Genomic DNA, 25621 nt, shown 5'->3' with positions numbered 1-25621 from the left:
CAGGCGGACGAGAAGAAAAATTGAGAAACGACGAAGCGAAGTTGATTGCAGCAACACCCTCGTGCACCACAGGACAGTAAACAGCGAGGAATAAAAATTAAAATGGCTGTAGGACGGAAACGATACGCGTTATCGCTAATGAAATAGAAAATCCAGCTCTCAGAAAGCAAGCAGCGCAGTTCAGTCTGTATTAACAGCCCTCCGCTCTTATTTCCCCGGAGGTTCGTTACAAAGGAGAACCTCCACGATGCTGCTATATCCTCCCAATAAACGCAGCTACTCCATGCTCCTTAGCGAACGAGATTCCTTTTCCTTTTTTACCTCGTCGCCAATGAGAGACATCCAACGTTTATCGATAAGTTGATCGAACTGTTCGAAGAATATTTTCAAAATAAACGACGGGTATTCGCGATTTATAAAATCATTCGATTTTATTTCTTCGAATTACATTTCAATTCATTAATATTTCTTCGAATTAAATTTCAATTCATTAATATTTCTTCATATTGAAAATTATTGGCGAAGTGTGTGACGCGACGACGAAGACTTGATGTTAGCGAGGTAGAGACTTACGTATCGGGGCAGGAGACTTACGTATAGGAGGAGGAGACTTACGTAAGGGGCGCTTCCACCAGTAACAAAATTTCAGAGCTGGAAATTTGTTCGTAACTTTAAATGTCAACTTTGATTCCGTAAAATATAGCAAAAGAGTTTGGAACTGTCACTTGACGAGGCAGAAAGCCATCAAACTGATAATTGCAATATTGGGTTGGCAACTAAGTGATTACGGGTTTTGTCATTAGGTGGTAATGGCAAAATCCGCAATCGCTTAGTTGCCAACCTAAAATATCGTGATAACAATGTTGTACCTTACAATTGATACTAGACTATCTTTAATATTATTATCGATAAAGAACAAAGCGTAGGTTGATCATCTACATCGAAAGAACGGTGTCATTAATATTTTCAAATTTATTGATTTTTTCGCTTTTCAAAAAGCAATATTTTTCCATTATATGCGGTTACAATTATAACTCAGCTGACGAACAGCCTGTTCCATAATGCGATAGTTATCCAGGGTTCTATTTATTTGTACAACGTAATGAAATGGCAATAATAAATGGCATGATATTAGTTCATTCTCTTTACGTCTCCTATATGAGCCAAGAGGAACACTTATGGAATGGCTTATTTCTATTCGAGATGTTATTTCTCCTGCTATTTGCCATGGATTGTTTCCAGTGATATCTCTGAAAACATCATTGTCGACAGCATTTCTTGATCTTTCCTCTTGCTTCATTTCCTAATGGTCCATGAATTTCGGAAAACGCGAATTTACGCTGCTCGATTTCTAAAAATTGTCAATTTCAACATACGAAAATTGTTGAGATTTGATTGTTACACACTGATGTATCGATGAATTGTTTAAATAGAACAGACAATGTCTTGGAATATTTCCTAAATGCTAAATTTATATTTTCATCGCATTCTTTTCAGATTTCAATTTAAACTTTCTTCGAAGATTTTCGCAAATTCAAATTTTCTTCTAAATACAACAGTAGAAAGACAAAATTAACTTATGACTTTATCTAACATAATATATTATAAATATACAGAATATATGATATTTATAAATTATTTTCGAAACATAAAGTTAATATCAGTGCTTTAATCAAATTGCACAAGGTGTCCAAACGTTCGGATAAAAGAACGAGGGAGAAACGTTTCTCTGGCTACATAGAAATAAATAAACGCTGAAAGGCTGGCAATAAAATATTCAATAAAAATAATCGCGATCAGAAATATCCAGGACGACCCTTTTAAGGGTCGCGACCCTTCCCAGCCAACTTTCTTCCAGTTTCGACGAACGAAGGTTTCTGTCATCGTTCCAGGGATCAGTAAAAGCCTTTCCATCGCGTGTATCATCTCCCAAGGGACCTCTACTCAGATTACAACCATGCTTCTTTGAAATGAAACCCAAAGAAACTTGCACGAATGTACTTTCGTTACTTTTGCCAGTGGACCACGTACACGCTTTCTTCGAATGACAAATTCGCTATAAAAATGAAAAATTGCGGTGCTTGTTTCTTAGCGAGCGTGTTTGTCCGATGGAAGGAACATTGACGAGCGATTGTACGCGTGAAATAAAAATAACTCGGCAGGACGTCGGAACATAAAACGCGTAAAAGCTGCGACCATCTTCCATTTACCAATATTCGATTTCCGCGTTTCTATAATAGTCAGAAATCTTCGATCGTAACGACTTTATAGTCAACAATGTTTTATTTCTCTGGTTTTGTAATCGCCAGATCTTTGCTGCGACTTCATAGTCATCAATTTCCAATTGTCGCAGCTTCGTAGTCACCAATTTTCAATTTTCGCGCACCTACAGTCAGCAATTTTCAATTGCTACATCTTTACAGTTATTAATCCTGCATCTCTGTAGCTTTGTAGTCGCCAGTTTTTAATTGGTGGGATTTCACAGTTACAGTTATACAGTTAAATAGATTCACAGCTTCCAGTTTTCAATTTCCACGTTTCTTATAGTCGTTGACTACTAATCGCTGCGCCAATTGTTCACCACGATAGCTTTAGGATCATCAATATCCGCGCGTCTACAGTCGCTAGTCCTTGCGATCTTATAGTCTCCAATCTTCAATTTTTATAACTTTGTAGCTATCAGCGTTTCATTACTGCGACTTTATAGTCACCAATTTTCGATCGTCACGGCCTCGTAATCGTCGATGTTGGATTGGCGAACGAAATTTCGAATCCAGAAATGAAATTCTACTAATGAAATCATCATAAGCATCTGATATCGTCGATCAAAACGTATCAGTGACAAAATTTCGACCGCTGTGTCTTTATAGTCACCATCTGCCGTCGAAGAACACGTTCGCCATTCGTCTGCGAACAGTCTGTCTCGCAGCCATAATCATAAACCTGGGAGATTCGAGTGCACATTGTCGCGATATTTTCCCATTTTAAGCACGAGCAGCGTGTTCAACGCTGGATTAAATTACATTTTTTATGTGGGCTCCCGCGGGACGATTCCGCACTGATTGTAAAAACGTCCCGATGGTTTATACTGTTCTCTGCTTTTACCGCAGTCGTCACATGCGTTACTGCAAAACTAACGTTGCATTTCTCAAGTTATAAATTTACATAAAAAAAAATTTTTTTAAAAATCACGAATAAAATAATACTACCCACTTTCACGACTCTCGAAGACCAATCGTTCATGGAATACTTTACATACAATATAGAAAATGTTCATAGAAAATTGTACGGACCTACCTACCTGTATAAATTTTAGAATATTCGTATATTTGTAATACGTAAAATACATGACGCGTATGTTTATAATATGTTTATAAGTGTGTCTTGTTGGACACTGGCGTGGAGGCAAAAGGGGTGCTGCTACCCCATAAGATACGATCGTTAGGGGAAATAGGTTAAATAAAGAGTGGAAACGGCAGAAGCGCATTTAAACGACATATAATGAGAAAATGGGTTTCGAGCGGGACGCGAACAGGGCGGAAACGCATTTAATCAGCGAGATAGTGGCGACGTAGAGGGTAAAAGGAGTTACTTTAATGAAATTTAAGATCGCAAGACGTGGCGAAATATTTTTGTGAAAAGTCACCGTGGATGGTGAAATGAGAAAAAGGAGCCGTCGAAAAAGCCACTCGAAGGAAATGTTCAAAGGGAAAGAAAGTGCTTGCCCCGAGTGAAAGAAGGGGGAGAAAGCATCGTGCAACGTGTCAAGAGAAGAATACCATAAAAGACGCCACACTAAAGGGAAACTAATGCATTTAAACGAGACATTTTGTGGATAAGATGCTTCCAAGGAATTATTTAACCCAGTATTATTCTCTAGGTTCGTTGGCTACAGCAATTTAGTGCTGTACCTTTGCATTTATCGTATGTATAAAATAACTGAAATAATTAGCACATTTAATCAGATATATCAGAAAAAAGAAAAAAACGAAGAGAGGATGCTGTACGTTCAGAATTAAACATTAGGAAGATTCATTTGCACTCGCATTATTCAATTCACTGTTTCAATCGACAATTATTCCGTCGTTTATAATTTTCCATATTTATCAATTCGTCAATTCACATTTGTTAAAATACACGCACACCATTGAAGCAAGATCATTCAGCAAAAATTAGAAGAAATTTCCTAACTGAGCGTTTAACTTAATTCTGTTATGTAAGTAATTTTTAATATCGTACAAAGCATTTGTAATATTGTGCAAATAAAGATGGAAGAGCAATGGCTTATGGGTTGAGCTTCGCAGTAATTGTTTGAACTTAGTTGTAAGGGAAATATTGGACAAGTGACTGATACGCCTGGGATATTTCACGGCTGCTCTACTCGCAACGTCTGACTACTGACAGACCTATGCTACTGAAACTTACCGGACTTCACACGTCGACGTGAAGGCGCAACTAATTTTTTCCCTTATCTCTGTCAGTTGATTTCATCCGTGGCAAAGCACGTTATCAAGGTTATCGAACAAGCTACGATATTTCGAAACCACCAGGCTATTTTCATATGTTGGCAACTAAGTGATTGCGGGTTTTGTCATTAGGTGATATTGAGAAAACCCGCAATCATTTAGTTGCCAACCTAATAGAAACGGAGGAAGAAGTCTGACTCGATGGAGGCCGATGCGTAGCCAGGCTGGCCAATATTATTCCGTGCGAATTCCAAGCGAAACATTGCAGGGATGCTGTTCAAACGAATGCACGTCGAGCTGCAAATATTTTGCTCGATGGCAAATATTTAAACACGACTGTGCATATTGTACATGTTCCTGCAATCGACGCGAATTATAGGACCATTCGTCGAGTTTCTCGTAACCATAACCAGATATATAATAGCAGCTATCGTCGATCGATTATAATATTGCAGCGGATCGTTAAGAGAATTTTTTATAAATTATTCCCATAATTTCTACAATTTATTCTTATAATCTAGCAATTAATATTTCTATATTATTAATGTAACAAATTGATATGTGTAATGATGTAGAATATAAAAAGATGATAAGTCTCTATCTTCTTTTATTTAATTTCAATTATTTTCGTCGATTCTTCGATTTCTGTGTCACTTGACCAGAGATTGTGGAAACCTAAAGTGACGAATATTGCGCTGAATCGTTGAGGAATAATGTTAGGTTGCTATATATGAAGACTATAATATAAGAAAAATTTATTTTTATTACATTAATTAATTTCTAATTAATACAACGAACGAACAATCTCTGAGCAAAATCTCTTTAATCGCATCCTCAAAATTTGCTATTTAAATATTAATCTAACATTTATAATTTCCGATATTCTCCAATTATTCTATTATCATTAAATATTTATAACGTCCAATATATACATAATTAGAAGTTACAATATTTAATAATTAATAATTAACAAAAATTACAATATTTAACAGGTGAAACAAATATCTGCTTATTTATTTCCACTTCTATTGCAACTAACTCACTTAGTTGCCAACCATATAATAGTCTACGAAGATACAAATCTACGTAAAAATGCACAATGTACACGTAAACATCTTCCACAGAAACCACCCCAATATTCACATAATTTGCTGTATCTGAAGATGTCGTACAGCGCTTCTTGCCCCCTCCCCTCCACCTACGCTTGACTTGAGCAAAACTCATCGTGGGAAAATCGAGAAAAGAATAAAATGGGAGATAGAATTAAAAAAACTGTCGGACAGAGTTAAAGTAAATGGGACGATATTAAGCTAAGAAGGAAGAGTCGCTTATCGACGCAACTCGAAGAGGTAAAGGGGTTGGAGCCACGAAATCTTGTCGGATTAAGAAACTAAAAGCATTCTGTGAAAGGCACCGGTTCCCATTGTGTCTGGCAAGTTCAGCACTGACTGCAGTTATTTCTCGTCCAATGCAATTCGCCAACTTCCGATTTCCTATTTTAATGGACTCAACCCCCGCAGTTCCGATAATGTGTCTGTTTCTTGCGTAAACTGTGTCACGGACGAAAGGGGTGAAAGAGGGTGGAAGGCAGCGAGTAGTTGATAGAAACTCTTGGACAATTAAAAATCCGTCGGCCCACCCCTTCTTCATCGAGCTTTGTCTCTAGTTGCCAGAGTAAATCGTTTCTTCGTCAGTGGTTCTCAAGTGGCTGTCGTCCAATTTCTTCAGATTGCCGAAATATTTTTTCTGCGCCATTTGTTGAACATTGACGAATATTTTCTACTCGTATGTTCCTGTATATCGATGGGTTTGCATGGAATTATTTTAATTCCTACGTTAAGTATCATCGTGTCGATTGTAGTTTTGCGTTTAAATAATTTTATGGGGTTGGCAACTAAGTGATCGCGGATCTTGCCATTACCACCTAATGACAAAGTCCGCAATCACTTAGTTGCCAACCTAATATTATAATTATCAGTTTGATGCCTTTCTGCCTCGTCAAGCGACAGTTTGAGGTTAGGTTGGGCTTGGCAACTAAGTGATCGCGGATTTTGCCATTACCACCTAATGACAAAGTCCGCAATCACTTAGTTGCCAACCTAATATTATAATTATCAGTTTGATGCCTTTCTGCCTCGTCAAGCGACAGTTTGAGGTTAGGTTGGGCTTGGCAACTAAGTGATCGCGGATTTTGCCATTACCACCTAATGACAAAGTCCGCAATCACTTAGTTGCCAACCTAATATTATAATTATCAGTTTGATGCCTTTCTGCCTCGTCAAGCGACAGTTTGAGGTTAGGTTGGGCTTGGCAACTAAGTGATCGCGGATTTTGCCATTACCACCTAATGACAAAGTCCGCAATCACTTAGTTGCCAACCTAATATTATAATTATCAGTTTGATGCCTTTCTGCCTCGTCAAGCGACAGTTTGAGGTTAGGTTGGGCTTGGCAACTAAGTGATTGCGGCTTTTGCCATTACCAAGTAATGACAAAGTCCGCAATCACTTAGTTGCCAACCCAATAGATGCTTAATTTATGTTGTGAATGATGAACGTTCGAAGTTTAGGCGAACGAAACGCGTTGAATTAACTCTAACGTAGCTTGATTCGTATTTTCCTTTATAAATTATTACGTATGCTTTGATTTTCATGTCAGATATTTTCTGCCTTGGGATAATTTCAATTTGTCTCGGATCGGTGTGGTGGAATTTCGTAAATTAGTTTTAATATAATTTTTCCCTAAAATTTTAAGATGACAATTTTATCTTCTGAAATAATTTTACGTCTTTTAATACAAAATATAACGTGAATTATTCTACTGACCTATGACCTATGATGTGGGTATTGAAAGTTAAAACCGTGCACAGCAAAGCGAAACGGAAAATCTTCCAATTTCCGATAATGTTCAATAGTCTGCAATCGATGGAAAAAAGCGATATCATTGGAATTTTTACTGTTACCAATATTCTATTCTTCATTCGAGAATTCCTTGTTTGTTTTTTAATTGGCTGTGTATTTGACAAACGAATTAATTAACGATATGAAATTGGCTATTTTTCGGTAGATTAACCTTCTTGAACCAGTAACAAAACAATGTTTTTACTGTCAATAATTATTGATTAAGCAAATTATTTACAAATAATTATAAATCGACAAAAGTCAGCTTTTATATCGTTGAATACTCTCTATAAATACAATTAATTACGTAAATAATAAAATATATCGCTTATTTCGTGTATTTTATATATTGCTACGCTCTCATTCTAAAGAGAATCAACAGCTTTGATGATGGACAATAAAACAGACAATTATAATGAATATAAAAAATATAATAAATTATTATTTTAATGATATAGTCGTAAAAATGCTTGAAGCTGGTATTTTATTTTCTGGTGATTTTCTCTTGTTGCAGGTGGTAAGAGCTGCAAGCCCTGTTCTTCTACGCGTTATTGTACTAGGTGCATTTTTCATATACTGCACGGTAAGTAGCATACTCTACCTACATTTTCACGAAATTTTATTTTAAACGTGGGTTATAAAAATAATAATTCTATTTCTCCTTCTTAAACAAATACAGAAAAATTAATGTAAACACTTTATATGTGCTACATACTGAAACAAAAAGGAACTATATAAGATACGTATGAAACTATTCTCATGTAACATGCAGTTTTCAATATAAAATAAGAGAGAAAACCGGTATGACGACATTTTTTTTCTAAAAAATGATCAGAGGAGAACCACGATAATGTCACTTCGACCTAAAATATCATTCAGAAGAAAAAAGCTATAGTGCTATTTCCCCCTAAAAGCACATTCAGTATATCCAAAGAAACATTCGATTAAAACATTCATCTAATCTAATTTAAACTTAACTTACGAATCAGAATTTAATCTGAACCTAATCTTGTTCAAATATAACATAGATTCGACTAAACTCTGTCCCAAAACAGATCTGAAACGAGTCTAAACTACGTCTAACCAAACTCAGTGAGTCAAATCAAATTAACCTGTATCCTGAAGCAAATTGAAATCTAACCTCAAAATAGGAAATGAACCTAACCTAAAATTAAGATGAACCTAATCAAGATAGGAAATGAACCTAACATAAACCCATCACAAAGTCAGTGAATCAAGCTAAATTGAACTCTATCTCAAGAGAGACCTAAGCTAACCTAACCTAAACCTAGCCAAAATCAGTGAATCAGACCAAATGAAGCTCTATCCCGAAGCAAATTGCAACCTAACCTCAAAATAGAAGATGAAGAGCTAAAATAGTCGACAAACACTAAAGCTCACGGCGGTTATAAAGAATAATAACAAAGTTAATCGATGCCTTTTATACGAATAAATCGCTAGTGGTGGACCGTGTAATTTGAGAGCCGCTTAAACAGCCATTCAGCGTGAGCTGTTCTTGTATAAAATGCAATTGATAAGTTCATTCGGAAGTCTTTATCCGGCAATCGAGCACACTTGCCTCTTGTGTGACCGTGAAACCGACGATCTGTAGACACGAAAATGGCGGAGCAAAGGCGATACTAGCGCCGCTCAAACGAAAATTAACCTAATCTTAGAGCGTGACGCGGCACGCGAGCTCGCGTTCTTCCATGAAAAACATTCTTTCGATATCAGCAATTATCCTCATGCGATGCACCCGTAGAACGAGAAAGAAATTTTCCTGTCGAGAGGAAAGAATGTGAAGAATCGAGAGAACTTCTCGTTCGTTTAATTTCTCGAAACATTAGATTATAAGAATAATTGCATCGTAGGGATTTTATATCGTCCGTTTAACGGTGCTTGTGTCGTAGGAATTTTCTTTCCCGCGTTTAATAACTGTGGATTTTTATACATTTATGAGAGGTTACTATAAATTATTGTAATTTCAACTGTTGTTACATCCAAACTATTTTCAATTTTTGTCATTTTTATTCTTTTTACGGTTACTTTTATACTTTTCGCGATAAATATTGCGAAATCATAATGGCGCGCTGTAAAGGAAAAATCTAAGAAGTACGATTTTGTCGATACTATCTGCCTTTATTAAATGGAATATTTTCGGTTCTAAGCCCCTTGTGATGCCAAGAAAAATTCAATTTATAAGAATTCATAGAAAAAGAAGAAACTCAAATTTCTAAGTAAATCTAACTTTTCTCCACAGACGTTGAATTATGGTAAATGGAAATCAACTTCTTTGTTTCAGACGATAGTAATGTATCCACGTCCGAACGTCATAACCTGTACAGTGCGTGTGTGGCTGAGGGAGATTGGGTTTTCTCTCACCTATGGAGCTCTCATGTTAAAGACTTGGCGGTGAGTACAAATAGCGTTGTTGGAAATGTTTAATTCCATGTGCCATACTAAGATCCGACGAACGATGTTTGCTTTGCAAATGGGAATCCACTTCACTCAAATTACAGTTCCAATTTGCACACTGACACGCGTGCGGAAAATTACGCGGTTGTACGTTTTAATTTCCTTACAGAATTCCTAAATAACCAACAGTTCTGACGAGTTTCGAATACTATATTTCATATTATATAATTGTATAATTTTCTGAGGAATAGTTTTATTATTAATAGAATAGTTAGGGAAAGTTTTAGTAGCATTGTAATGTTTGCTTTATATTTGAGGTGAATCTCATTGGAAATGGAAATCCACGAATTTTGATTTTAAACTTCATATGGGCCAAAAGTTAAATCGATTTAAACCTAATCTGAATAAAACGATTATTTTAACTTAGTGAAAATGACATTCCGTAAGTCAGAATAATTTTCCTCTACTTCAAACGATTTTCCATGAGTCAATCATGTTTCTCCGCGACTCGAAATAATTTCCCATGGCCCGTCAAAGCAATTTATACAGATTTCACACTCTTACTATTACATTACATTACATCGAAATAGTTTTCTTATTCACAATGAATTTTCCTGAACACCAAATTATTTTCCATGGTTCAGAGTGATTTGTACTGATTTAGAATAACTTTCCTTTGAATACTAATAGCTGTTATACTTAAATAGAAAAATTCTTCTCTATGCTAAGAAATTTTCTTTAACTTTAAACGATTTCCCATAAACCCGAGTAATTTTCTATGGATCAAAATGAGTTTTTGTGACTCACAATAATTTTCCATGACTTACCGTTACTTGAGACACATCTTAAGCTGTCAATATCTTCTTCCAAAAGTTACACTACCTCCTTCCAATCCCACCAAACTTCGCATAGGTCATTCAGTTTTCCCATAACTAAAAGAAAACATCCTTTTCCTCAACCAGATTTTCCTTTTCCAATCTCTTCCGTCACACGTCAGAAAAATTTCGTCTGTCGCAATTCTCCAATTTACAGTGTTCAGCCAATTTTCCTCGATCTCGAAAGAATCTAGTCGATGAAACAGTGGCACTTTTCGCACTTCATCCCCTAGTTGGAAAGAATCGGAAGAATCGTTTCCCACGGTTAGAAGTGCACCGTCCTGTCTCCATTCTCTTGCTTTCGTCCCCGACTTCTCGCGTTCGATAGATTTCCACCGATCAACCCTCTGACTCAGTTGCTCCGAAGGGTTGAAACGTGAAAAAAAAGAAGGTCAGTAGTTTCTAGCGGTGGCTTCGTCGACCAACGAGTAATGTATCGTTCCTTTCGTTTTCTTCTTCTTTTTTGCGAAGATTTTTCCCACGAGATCGCTGGTTTCAAGAGCAGCTGCAGGATTTCCGTCGGGCACGGAGATTCCGGGACAAAGATTGCCTCTACTTTCATGCCCCAGCCCATTTCGTTTGCGAAGAAGAGAAATAAAAGTACGCTCTCGTGGCTCGCCCCTGGAATTCGTAAGCCATTCGGACTGCACCTCGTTTTCGACGAACAAAGCTCGGCCAAGTGAGCACGATTCTGTCCTTTTACTGTATTCTTCGCCAGTCGAGTGATAAACCACTCTTTCATCGTGAAACATTGATCTATTTTAAAGGGTTGAGGGATGGATGACGATTTCCGCGGACGGCACGTTCCGATTTCTTTCTTTCGATAATGGCAGAAGTTAGTGAGATGGAAAGCATAGAAACTTGAAAGAAGCTTGGAAAGTTAAAGAAAATAATCGTGATTGAAGGAGAGTCTTATTTGAGTTACGGGAAAATTTATTGAACTCATGGAAATGTTACTTGAGTCATAGTAAAATGTATTCCAGTCGTGAAAATGTTATTTGAGTCAGAGGAAAATTTATTGGAGTTATAGGAATTCTGTTTGAGTCGCGGAAAAATTTATTAAAGTCGTGGAAATGTTACTTGAGTCAGAGGAAAATTTATCGATGACATGGAAATGTTGCAAGAAAATCTATTGAGGCCTAATTGAAATTTAATTTGATTCGTGGGAAAATTTATTTAAATAGTTTGAGTCATAGAAAATTCACTAAAGTCACATGATATTTTTTCAAATCATGTAGGAACTATTAATATTCACTAACGCCGTATTAATGTAATCTAAACTGCCATTTGAAGCAAAACTGACCCTTGAACCGGCAAGTTGCTGTAATATCCTGTGGACGATGTACTTTTCTTCGTTGTCGAAGCTAACACAATTAACCAAGGCCCTGAAACTTGCTGTTAAACTTGCTACACTGGGTCCACTGTTAAACTTTCTCTTTCTTCGTCTACTAGTACGCTCGCCATTACACCCAGTCCTTGTTTCCGGCATTCTAATGTTATTTAGCCGAAGTTGCCGCTTAATCGACGCGACGTGCAACTTTGTCAGAAGCTGCAAGTTATAATTAACGGAAGTCGACTCAGCCAGCTAATGCACAGGCTTGACTTACACGAGAAATCGACACACATAATTAGAAATTCCGGCTGGAAACTCAAAATTGCCTCTCTGATCACGTCTCTGTTTCCTTTTGTCTTGCTTAACCGATTGTTCCACGAAATTTGAGAAGTTTCATGATATCATCTATTAATTAACTCCCGCCCACGTAGTATCATGTCATTTTGAGAACTCGATCGCTACCTGAAACCGAGAGATGTATTTTTCTATATTATTAGATTTCAAAGGGGAGAAACTAATAAGAAAATAATAAGATTTCGGTTTCCCAATTTTTCATATTGCGGCGTTTCAAAGGGAAAAAGGTTTGGCAATAGGAAATTCGGTTTTATAATTTCTATTATCTAATTTCCAAATTGCGGCATTCCAAAGAGGAAAGGATATGTTTCATTGTTTTATGCGCATCTGAGTGACCGTAAACCAAATGTTACAATCACAAAAATAGTAATCCTTTTTTTTTTTGCAAATAAAAGTTAATTTTGTGCAAATACTCTGTATCTTCACTGATCGAAAAGCCAATAATCTGATATCCACAATTTTGAAGAATCTGTGTGTTCTAATATTTCAAAACTTAAGTATGTTATGTTTAATATTATAAAATTAAAATTTAATATGCAAGCTAATATAATAAATATTCTAACACTCAGGAATTATATATGGGAAAAATTATTCATTATCGAACTAATTATCGTCATAAGAATTTCCCAGGATTTAAAACCCTAAATTCGAAGCTCTTCAAGCTTTTGCTCGCTTTTAAAGAATTTCATGACGCGCGTCAGCTTATAATTTCAAACTTTCGAGATACGCGGTCTAAATTTCCCCAAACTTATCACCACTCAGATCAAACCCGGTAAAGCTGCCTGCTGATTAAAAATAATCCAATTCCGATAAAAACTCTGCGTCTGCGATCCAAAAGTTCTCGCCTGTCTCTCCCGTTTGAATCTTCAATATTTTCCAAACTCGTAATTTACTTGCCACGGGACGAGCCGTTGTACTTTGTTTGTATCGGTGACGAAAAGTGGCAAACTCGCGCGGAATATTAACTTAACCGACGACACAGAAATAAAACTGAATAATTCGTGGCCCTCTGCCTTCAGACTGGATTAATCCTGAGCCCCTGGGTTCTTTGACGAAAGTTGAAAGTGAGGAAAGTTCGCCTGAATGACGTCAGGAAAATTATTTTCGTCCGCCTGATAATCAAAGCTTCATTAATCATCGTTGATACACCCTTAGGCATATTTTCCTTTGATACTCGAAAACTTGCGGTAATTACACTAAATAAACCGACCATCCAAACGTTAATGTACAGAAGTACTGTATTGGCAACTAAGTGACTGCGGATTTTGTCAATAGGTGGCATTGACAAAACCCGCAGTCACTTAGTTGCCAACCCAATATGTGCACAGTTGCTTACCTTTGGCAGAAATATTTTGTTACTGAATTCTGAATTTCCAAGATTCATTTACAATATATGAGCGTACTCTATCGACTCTCGATTAGTATTAATTAATTAATAGAAATTAGCAACGTTACAAGGAACAGAATAAGAGCCATTGCTGTAAATGTCGAATATTTCAATCTATTTGAATTTTTTTCAAAACGTAGTCGATAAACGCAGGAAATTCTTTAATAAAGAAACAGCTTGAGAAGTCTTTGTATTTGGAGAATATTTCAATGTTCTCCAAATTTTTATTCAAAAGCAATTTTTTTACCAAACCTTGTAAGATGGATTCAGAATCCTTGGTACAAAATAAAATCTTCCTTCCGCCATTTCTAAACCCAATTCGACCATATCCACGATCAAACAAGGATTAAACAAGTCTTCGTCATCTTAATAATTAATATTAACAATAATGAATTAATACGATGAAATGAGTTTAGAATAATGTTAACAATACTGTAAAGTAAATTGATAATGTTCAGATGTAGAATAGGAGAAGTTTCCATCGTCGTCCAGGATTTAGCAGCTGCAATTTTCCACTTAGCCGCTTCAAGATTCACCGATTCACCTGTTACCTGTGTTTAGCACCAAGGACACATTGATCTTGTCCAAGACCTGGCCGATTCCCTAAAGCAATGGCGAAACTTTTCCCTCAGACTGGGTAGCTTGCTGTCAGAGGTTCTTATTCGCCTCGAGGATCGCTTCCAGTGGTCACGACAATTGGGTCAACCAAGGTGTACAAGTAATTAAACGGATTCCTTAGGCAAACGAAACGATCGTATAGCAGAACGTAGTGCATTGTAATCGTCGATTCTACGTTCCGTTTCCTCGACCAAGATCGCGTTTCACTGCGAATGGAAACTCGGACTGTTGAATCTTAGACCGAGCCAGTGGATGTACTTAATCTACATCTTGTTGAATAGGTAGCGCTCTCGCGGGAAAACTCGACAGTTTGATCAAGGTGGAGACTGGTGTTTGAAGCAGTCTGAGAACGTCGCCGACTGCTTGTCGGAGGGATCGATGAGCGAGAGTTTTAAGGCTTTTGGGACTCGGATTGTCCCACGCAACATCGATACATTTAGCACTTTTGTGGTCAGCTACTGACGTTGCGAATTCTCAACTAAATGGAGATCGGTCAGGTTCAACTGATCGATTGATATAACCTTGAACGAGATTAACGCTCAAGCTGGAGGTAAATTAAGTATATCCAGTATTGGCATGGTTTGGTAATTTATTTGCACTTTTAGTATACACAAAGAGTTTGACGATCTGATGAAGACTGTGGTAGGATGTTGCTGCTACTCTCGCCAGAAGCTTCGTATCGTCGTTACATACTGACTTTCCAGCCCCGGTTTTTCCATGGTTTATTGTCTTCTGGTGGGCGCATATCCTTTGGTATTGCCAGCTGTTCAGCTTCGCCTTGACTGATCGGGCACTTAAACTGTTGTTTAGCCTCTTAATGAGGTCAGCATCGTAAGGTCTACAGCCTGGACAGGTAGGCAATTCGGACCTTGCCGAAAAATGATGTGAAGGATGTGTCGTCCAAGTCATAAATTGACAGCCACTCCAAATCCAGTTTTCAGTGTAGCCCATCTCAAAGGATGATGCTAAACTGGCTGGTCTTGAACATTCTCACTGAACAGTGTTACACTTAGTACTGTTACGGTTAACATTGCTTGGAATTTGCTGTGGTTATACTGGTAATCATAGTAATTATGGTAATACCGTTTGATGCTTCCGACTATAAGCGGTATCCAAGTGGAGAAGGATTCCAACGCTTAGTTAACTGCAATGGACAGGAAAGCTTCTCCTGTTGGAGATGGTCTGACCTAAGAATGGAAATTGGCGAGTTAGAAAAGAGACTTTCCTCGGGGTTTCAAAGGTCCCCTTCAGTTGGGAGAATCTTGAGATTGATTAAAATCTGCGAAAACGAATCTGAAGTTCCATAAATGGGACTTTAAATTGTATTAAATCATCAGCCTGTTTCATGGCGTAAATTCTGTAGTACGATACTCTTGCTAATAGATGTATCGTCGAATGAACCTCTGAGACGATTATCAAAGGTCAAGCCCACTTAGGTGGATTCTCCTTCGTTCCACCAGCGAAAACAGCTTTTTTCCAGTCTTTCTTGTGTCGCTTCCTTTATCGCCACAAGTGCACTCCTCGGAACAGATTTCATCCTTGAGGTCGCATCCTTTGAACACGCTCTATTGGTCAGGAAAACGGTCACGCTACTAAATCTCGAGCATCCTTGCATCCTGCCGATAGCGATGTTCTACTTGCTCCACTATTTTAAGGGCCAGAGTTTAAGGAGCATTTAAGAGACTTTCTGTTCAGCTTCGGAAAAAATTAGAAGATCTTGAACATTTAGTACAAGTGTCCTTTTCGTGAAAGCGTTTAGGAAGTTATTTAATAGCCTGATAGTCATCTAGGCGGCACCTGGACATAGGATAGAGAATCATTGTGGTCCACAGTAATTCTTGGTCCATTTGCATAGTGATTGGAGGAGTTTGAGCATTTTATAAACTAGGACAGAGATGACAAGAATTCTCCCAGCAATTTAGCTACTGATCTAAAAATGAAATAGATGACGACTAATCAATAGGAATTCTTGGTCCACTCGATAGGTAATAATCAAAAGAATAAAAATAAAATACACCATTGTAAGTCTCCCATGTTTCTATAATTTTGACCACCATGGTAGGTAGCCCCAGCGTTAACCCAAAATATCAGGAGGGTGCCATGCAAAGAGAGAGCTACCAATCTTCATAAAAGACCATAAAAATCCCAAAATAATGCATCGTTGCAAATCTTCAAAATACCTTGATATCTAAAAATCAAAAAATCCCTAGAATCTAAGAATTATAGAGTGAATATAAAAACATATACCATATAGTAAATATAAGAGCCATAATAGCAGAGACTAGTACACAAACCTTGTCATTGTCTATCGGCTGAAACCTGGCTATTGAAGATTTCACGTTTGCTCATTGAGAGAACTGTCCGAATCTGGCAATAAACAGCGTTCCCTTAATCCCTATTGAACATTGCCTTATTCTCAAAATCCTAGGTTAATAATAGACGATAACCAGATGTTGGCGGATTTTGTTTGCAGAATATCGGTGATATTCCGGGTGAAATCGGCGAAAGCGGTGAAGATAACGGATGGAAGTCTGCTGAAGCGACTGGGCGTCATCGTGATGACATTCAGCGTGTTCCTGAGCATCCGCACGCTGGTTGCACCGCCTGTAGTTATAGTGGCACGAACAGCGGACGACCTGAAGGCTTATCTCTGCCGGACTGACTGGTGGGATCACAGTTTCATCATACGTGAGTGCTTTAACTCTCGACCAATCGCCTAATGCATGCCTTTCCTCTATCATCTCTCGTCTCACTGTGTAATAGGCACTGCGTAGAACACTATCAGTTGCACTGTGTTTTGATAGAACGATTTGAATCAATGGCCTCTATCGAGTAGGAAAGTTTGAAGAGGACTGTTGATGAAGTGCGATTATGTGCACATGCACTTTGCGGCCATTTTGAAATTTGATATTATGAAATTATGGACTTCTGTTAAGGTTATTTTTGGTGTACAGATTGTAGCGATAGGTTAGGTAATACCGATGTGACATTGTTAGTATGGAAGTATATTAAAAGGTGATATTTTAAATAATATAAAAGATAGTACACTGAAAAATGTATGTTTGTGCTTTGATAGTAAGTCGGAATATAATTGAAAGTACTTGACAGTATCTGAAATTAGTTTAAATTGTCCAGCACGATTCAAAAATAACAATTTCTTGGAAATCCAAACTGAAAGGTAGCAGCTAAAACTATTTGATAGCATCTGAATAGTCGTTGTAGTATTTCAGGATATTTGAGAATATTTGAAAGCATCATGTATCTTAAACTACTACTGAGAATTATCTGAGACAATTCTCAAATAATTTTAAACAATTTTATAATTCTAATTACCAATAGTAATTTTATGATTTTGACCAATTGGCAAATTTGTAATGAGTTTGCTGGCAATGATGAAAGAATTGAAGATTGGAAAATTTTAATAAAGGATATAATTGAAAATTATTGAAAAAAATGTATTATATCTAAGACAAATTGCGTGGTCGGTGCAGATACCAATTTTCTACAAAACTTTTACTACGAGACATAAATTTTAAGCCACTTAACGTCATCCTATGGTATCCTGCAACGTAAAACTTTGCGGGTTCCATCTCTCGATTGATTTATAAAGCGATTTTAATTGGTTTAAACACGACCATAGGGAGTTTTCATAGGAGATATTGCCTTGGTAAGGACAGTTATTAAGCTTCCGCAAGAGATATCAGCCCATTCGGCGGACGTCTAACTCATTGGTTCGTCGATAACCATTCGTCACCGTACTTTTCTTGCAGTCTCGTAGATATGGAAATTTTCTTCGAAGAAATCACCCGTTAAATTCATTGAACAAAGGTTAGGATGCTATCTGGCAATTGTGCCAACGTTTTAACAAATAAAAACTGTCAGTATCGCCATCTAGTCCAGCTAAAGTCCAGCGGAAAATATTTCCAGCACTACAATCGTTCAAATAAAATAATGTAACTGCTATGTTAATAGGGAATTTATGTATCTCACTATAAAGCGTGTTTGCTTCCTGAAATTATCACCAGCTAGTGAGAATGTGCAGAGGTTTGAATTTTAGACATTTTATTTATTGGGGAATTTGTATTGTAGAAGTTCGTGTAGAATTAAGAACTGGTACGGTGGAAATTATCGGAGGATTTAGATATTGGAAATTTTGATTATTGGAGAATTTGTATGTTGGAGATTTTAATTACTAAGGAAATGGGGATTGTGAAAGGTTCGTCGATTGAGAAATATAAATTTTCGAAGTTTCGATATATACATATATTCTTAGATAATATTTCATGAATAAATACGAGATAAATTCTTTACTGGAAAATGAAATGATAAAAAAGAGAAAAAATAAATCAACGTTTATTTGCTGTAGGCAAAGTTTCAGGATGGATCAGCGCTCAAATAAATTTCGTGGCAAATTCAAACATATCCCTTCGCAAATAAAATGTGAAACAGGAGTGGAAAGGTATAAGAAACGATGTTCAATATTATCGTGAAATGAAGAGTAATGGCTATGGTTACAGTTTTTTCACTCCGCTCCTGATTTTACATGGTTAAAGCAAACAATTCAACAAATTCCATGCTTTTTAATCAAATCTATAGTTCTTCATAATTTTCGGTAAAAATCGAAATCGTAAGGATGAAATTTTTTATAATGAGATTGATAGAATTTTAGTAATATAAGCTTAAGCATAAAAAAAAGTAAAAATAAAGAACAGTGTAACATTTGTGCAAAAGCAAATTTTTAAACGTTTTTAACATTTCCATGAAAAATCGATGGCAGAAAATTGGAAGGCTTTGTCGTAAAAATTTAAAAACATATTGTTTATCAAAATATTACGAATCTTCGTATCAAATATTTTTTCATCCATTTATTTATAATTTTAATATGTAAATAATAAGTCGGAGAATTTATATTTAAAATGAATACAAAAAATCCTATTCTCAGAAGCAGGAATCTCATATTCACCAAGAATTACAAGTTCTGTTAGGGAATTAAAATTTTCTCGTTCACAAATTTCCGAAAATTTCAATTTTCCGATAACCAAAATTTCTAGAACCCTAACTTGCCAACACGTGCCATTTGTATATGTTGAAAACCAATCTAATATCCAGATTTGAAATACTCGAAATCTCAACGATACTAGCTATTAACAAATTGTTAATCACTGCAGACAAAATCTCAAAAATTTTATCTTTTCTGTATACAAATTTCCTTCTCTTTCGAGTTGAAATCTACTCTCCTTCGCCGCCACTTTTGTGTCTCTTTTAGTGAAACGTTTACATTGAAAAGACGAATATTATCGACCGAGTACAGCTCCGTTGATCTCAATGAGTCTCTGCAGTGTTCCGGTATCTCTGGAATTCGTTTCGATGCGCACCGTATCGCGAGATCTGAATTTCGAAATGTAAATCAAGAAGGTCGTCGCATGAAAGCGGATCTACCGATCGGATAACATTCACGCAAAGACGAATTTAGCCATTTGAAAGGACAGAATAGAGTCGAAGTATAGGAGATAATAGCTGGTGATATAAAACAGCGGTCATTAGGAACTTAAAACCTCCTCTAGGTGACTAGATGTCGCGTGGAGAGCTGCTAGTTCCTTTTCTTTTGGCTTTATCACTTACCTTTCTAATAGTGTAACCAATTTTGTCACTATATTGTAATATTGAATGAAAATGTTGATATTTTGAAAAATTTGACGATTTAAATGACGAAAACTAAATCGTATGAATAAATAGCAAATAAAAGAAATGAATTAACAGATAATATTAATCACGATCATTTTATAATTACTATACTCTTAACTTTTATTACGACTGATGCGAATATCTATACCATTTTTTATCGTTTGAATTTTTTCATTTGTTTCACATTTATTTTCCTAACAATGAAAACAATTTTTCGACTATTATAATTGTATTACTTAATTTAAATTGATTGACAAACGATATTATTTTAAGTATTTTATAGTTATCGTATTAAATACGACGGCTACTTTATAACCTTCGAAAATTTTGACAACAATTTATTCCGATATCGAAGATTGAATTATTTTTAATGCTCTTTCATATATCATTGATTATCAGGCTATTATTTTGTTAATAAATTACGTCATTCCATATTAAAAATTGATAGCTGACGTTGTTATGAACGCACATAATAAAAAGGAATCAATTTTTCGTATTACGATCGTATATCACGCGTTTTGTTCAATTGAGATAAAAGAAAGGTGAGCTTCTACTTTGATAAATTGTCTTATTGTATTTTCAATTGTAGATGTCCAATGCAGGCCACGGTATTCCGGTAATTCCCGTGAGAATTTCTATCGACATTAAAACCCACTGGCTGACAGAAATCAATCATTCACTTCATAAAATCCCACCCGAAATTCCATGAACGTCCCATCAATTAACCGAATGATTAAGCGTCACCAGGTGTTGTCATCTGAGAACGTTGATCAATTTTATTCCGCTAACACAGTCAACATTTTCTACTAAACAAAATTTAATTTAGCTCTCCACTCAGCATATTTATTTTCTCAAAATTAAAAAGCACCTTTTGCTTGTTTTACTTTTTTTATTTAATCGTATGATCTTTATGGATCGGATTAATTTTTTCAATTTCAACTATTTTTCTAATTATTATCCTTCATTTAATCGTTATTTTAATTGGGACAATTTAATTGCGTAAAATAGAGGTAAAACCAAAATGGGCAGAATCAAATGTGTGCCCTAACCTCCTTAACTAGTTTCAGAAAATTGAGGTTAGTTAAACTCGACAGATTAAAAAAATTAATTAATTACGAATAGCGTCTATTTGAACGGTAGAAAATGGGAAAATAATAAATTCGTGCAAAGTTTGAAAATCTAGGAAATGTTGAAGAAATGTAACGATCGAAGATTTATCATTCTTAACCTCAAAATGTTTAAGAGTTTCTTGAAAATGAATAATAGGTACTTGCGTTAAGAACGTATATGATTTTTCATTTCTAACCTTAAAATGTTAAACGTTAAGAATTGTCTGAAAATAACCGAAATTTATTTATACATCAAAAATAATGTACCGGAGAATTTTACAAAGCTCGGGTAACGAGAGATAATTAAAGAAACGTAACATAATATACGACCAGAACTTACTGAATAGCGCGAAAATGATAGGTAATTTTCCTTTCTCATTCCCTCTTGTATACAAACGTATATTTTAACGTTTTCTCCGCGATAAAAATTCGTTGAAACTAAACTTTCCACTCTTGCGAGAGAAGCGAAATGCCTCAGGTGTTTAAAATTCATCAGAATTTTTCACAAATTTCCCCTTTGATGCGCGGTAATGATTTGAAAACTCGGCTTAATTTGATGTCCTTAATTGCGACGCATGAAAAGTTCTATATATGTATATGTTTCCTAGAAATAACGCTGTCTGTTTCTGTGTTTAGTCAGGCTAGGAACTGTTGAGCTTTTTCGTCGTTCCAGACCAGTGCATATTCCACGAGCGCATTAGGGCGAGAGCTTTCTTGACGAGGAAAAACAACCTTTTCTAAAACGGTTTCTACCTCTGTTGTACTCCGTCTCCTCTTCATTCGTAACCCTCTTTATTCTTTTGTTTTTTTGGGTTAAACGTGCCTGGACTGTTAATGACGCTTAGCAGACGCTGCAACGCTCTAGGGAATTTTTCAGTGGGAAAGTTACTAGATATATGTACAAGCCTAGGATTCACTAAATTTAGAATACTCTGTTACAGGGTTTCGTCGCTGTACTAAAAATCTTCTTCTTCAAAACTTTGGTGAACTTGTCGAAAGACCAATCCCTCGTCAATTTCGATGATTTTCGAATTTCGCAAAAAGTTACCGCTACTGTCCACACTGAATCCTGCCCATATATGTGTGCATGTGTGACTCAGTCTTGCATCGACCTTCGATCTCTTTCCCTTTGGACCGTACTTTACGAATCCAAATAAACAGTACAGTGAAAAAATGTAGGAAAATTGTAAAAATGGAGAAATTCCAATTTAACGAAAATATTTAACAAAAGTAGACGTTACCTTTATCAAATAATTACCAAGAGTCGTTCGATAAATTAACTAAAGGGTAATATCGTTCAGTCTTATTTTAAGGGAAAATTATCTAAGAAAAAGGCACTGAACGAAGAACTTATTTCAGGGGAAATTTATCGAATGAAAGGTCGCTAGAGGAGAGGCTAGTTTATCTCTTTTATTGCAAAATTATGCATAAAGGAATGTAAGATACGTACGACCTCGAATTAAAATACGACGAGGAAGTCAAATGTAAAATTGTAATGAGATCACCGTAAACGGACCCTTTTATGAAACGGTAAATACGATTTCAAATTGATTTGTACAAACGTCAAGGCGGTTCGTTTGAATTGCAATTTTTATGCGACAAGGCAATGTGTATCGTTTTGTTGGAATTTAATGGACCTGGGAAATCCAAACAAGGGGATATACTGTATGATCATAAATGGAATCGCAGTTATGGACGAGTTGGAACAGTCGCGACTGAATGGAAGATCCCTTTGAATTGGATAGTTTCGTTTAATGAAGTTTATTCAACGATACTTTTATATATATCATGCGACTGTAATTCGGAAAATATAACAAATAAAATAATGGATTAGAGAAACGAAAATATTGGGTTAACACCTAATGACAAAATCCGCTATCATTTAGTTGCCAAGCCAATATACAGTTGAAAAGCAACTCGTAGAATTGTTCTGTTATCATATTTCTGGCGAGCCATTTTAAACGTTAAACAAGAAATTGGGAAATTTCAAGCTTCGCAGAAATTTCCAAAGTAATTCGATAACAATTACCAAAGAATTTAAGGAACGAAGGTCTGTAGATACGATACGTAAGCTAAACGGCGATTAAATCATATTGCTAGGCAGATGTTGCTGATAAGCACATCAAAGATAAGGCGGTCTATCTTTGATGTGCTGTTCCTGCTAAAATTCTGCATCAAACTAGCAGGAAATTCCACGTTGGCAAATTGGCCGTAGAATGCAGCGGTTATACGCCAATTCCTTCATCCGACAGACGACACGATATTATGGCTATGCCACGAGAATCCTCGAGAGTACAATTTAATAAGAACCACTGTAATAGGACAATTTCTTCCACGGGAAGGAAATCACGGCAATTTTCTTCCTTCTTTTCCCTTCTCTATTGTGTCTTCTTATATTATTCCGACCGCAGTGTGAGTTTCAGGCTTCTGGGTAATTTCAAATTCGAGTAACACTGTCGTCGTCGTCGTCGTGAGTTTCTTAACACTTAGCCAACCGAACAGGAAGGTCTCCCCTCTGCGAGGAACATCGCTGCGTGACCGAACGCGGAGATCTTCCTTTTTGACTTTAGTAACGCATTTTCTTTTTTGTTGTTGTTATTATTAGTAATTGTTTATCTGGAACTGTCGCCAATTAATTGCGCCACTTTTTCTGCTTTTATGAAGTACAGTGTATAATGAAATACAGCAATTTGTTGGTGTTAAAATTCATTCGAAAGTTACACTATCGGTAAACTGTAAAAAAGCACACTATAAACAAATATTAAAATGCATTATGAATTTTTAATTTCACCTTCAAGTCGTGTCATTTATTTTTAGTAATCTTTCGTGTTTTTGATTTTACCTGCAACTTTTTATACTTTTAATTTGATGTTTCGTATAAACAATATGTGAAAATATAATTCACCACTTAAATAATCTTCTAGTCGCTTTCTTCGCTACACGTAAACGCAACTTAGTCAGGTTCGTCTCGCCGACAGTAAAAGAAGAAATGTTTTACTTTGTTCCAGTTGAGGTTATATTTCTTATATGGGGAATCAGGCTGTGCATCGTGGTGAGAAGAACACCGTCAGAGTTCAACGAGAGTCGATTCATCTCGATGGCAATTTACAACGAATTTATACTGTCAGTCTTCCTAAACGTATCTATGTAAGTACATGAACATTGATAATAATACAGAACACACGTTAGGGACTTCCATTTACCGTTTTTTTTTTCGCGTTTATTCGCGTGAACGTCTAAAAACACTAATTTCCTTGAAACTAAACAAACATTCCTTTTTACTTACTTTAGACTTCATAAATCCCCGTGAAAAATATTGCACGTTCAGGGCGTTTAAAAAACAAGAAGGAAAAAGAAATAAAATAGAATTTAACGATGCTCCTCTTTTGATGATATTATGAGAGAGGAAATCCTTTGTTTAAAAATTCTTTTCCATGGGTACAGCGTATTCCACCAATTTATCTGAAAAGTCAACAGAATACATTCAAAAGCTCGTGCTGTACCGTAGTTGAAAGCGACAGGTTAAAAGTGTACTCAGAGATCCGTGGTTAACGCTAAGTCTAACAAACGACTACAGGATTCTTTGCTGTGCTGAAAAAACCGTGCGATTGTGCGAGGCGAAACGGTGTCATTGTGAGCAACTCAGGCCATGAGAATTATTTGCCTCCGTATATCCCCTTTGTACTTAACCTCAAAACAAGAACGCCAAAATGTTACTATATAGGAATGAAATCTCTCCTAGTAATTCTGGGTATTATTTAAATAATATGCCTGACAAATTGTTAATTTCCACTAGTTGTTCTTCAATCATACAACAATATTAATATTATTTATTTTATAATCGTTAAACAGTTAATTATGTTATACCGTTGTTTTACAATTATTTGTATGCAACATCGAAATAAACTAAAAGAAACTTATATACTCGCAAACGTTCATAATTAACAAAAGAATAATGTTTACCGAAATTGTTGAAAATGACAAGGTGAGTTCGTGCTCGCCATCCATATGCAGATGCGTTAGTTATAAGAAATAGTAACTAGGAGATAATCCTAGTTACAATCGATAGATTTAATCGATGCGTTTTTTGTTTTTATCCCTAGTTTTATACCAATAAAAGGTTTCGTTTTTGCTCAGAACGGTGTGATAGATTTATCTATTCAATAAAATAATAACTATCGTGATCCTACCTCTGAGTATAGAAATAACAACGGAGATATATGCGAAATACGATTTTTGAGATTCTCTTGTCTATTATCTTACTCGGAAATTTCAATCAAAGTGGCAATCGTTTGTTTCGTTTTAATAGAAATCGTTCGTTTCGAATGAGACATTAAAATACATTTCTTAAATATGGAATACAGTGCAAGTATGTAAATACACCATACAGTACCATTACGTTTTCCAACTAATTTTTACACGCATATTTTCGCGAAATTTTAACGCAATCGTGCCTTTATATTTACATATATGAAAAACC

General features: G+C 36.0%; 1 protein-coding gene across 2 annotated transcripts in view; it reads left to right on the top strand.

The window, feature by feature from the left end:
* The window catches only part of LOC100744027 (probable G-protein coupled receptor 158), a 165651-nt gene that overhangs the window by 121119 nt on the left and 18911 nt on the right, over positions 1 to 25621 (top strand). For both annotated transcript variants that reach the window (XM_024369671.2, XM_024369670.2), the window contains exons 6-9: positions 7880 to 7948; positions 9668 to 9777; positions 16821 to 17035; positions 24150 to 24288. In XM_024369671.2, the coding sequence (XP_024225439.1) occupies positions 7880 to 7948; positions 9668 to 9777; positions 16821 to 17035; positions 24150 to 24288 (533 nt within the window). The remainder of the gene's footprint in view (positions 1 to 7879; positions 7949 to 9667; positions 9778 to 16820; positions 17036 to 24149; positions 24289 to 25621) is intronic.

This window comes from Bombus impatiens, unplaced genomic scaffold (genome assembly GCF_000188095.3).
Source record: "Bombus impatiens unplaced genomic scaffold, BIMP_2.2 scf_0637, whole genome shotgun sequence".
Lineage (NCBI taxonomy): Eukaryota > Metazoa > Arthropoda > Insecta > Hymenoptera > Apidae > Bombus > Bombus impatiens.
The sequence above is the reverse complement of the archived record's forward strand: the minus strand, read 5'-3'. Positions and strand labels throughout refer to the sequence as shown.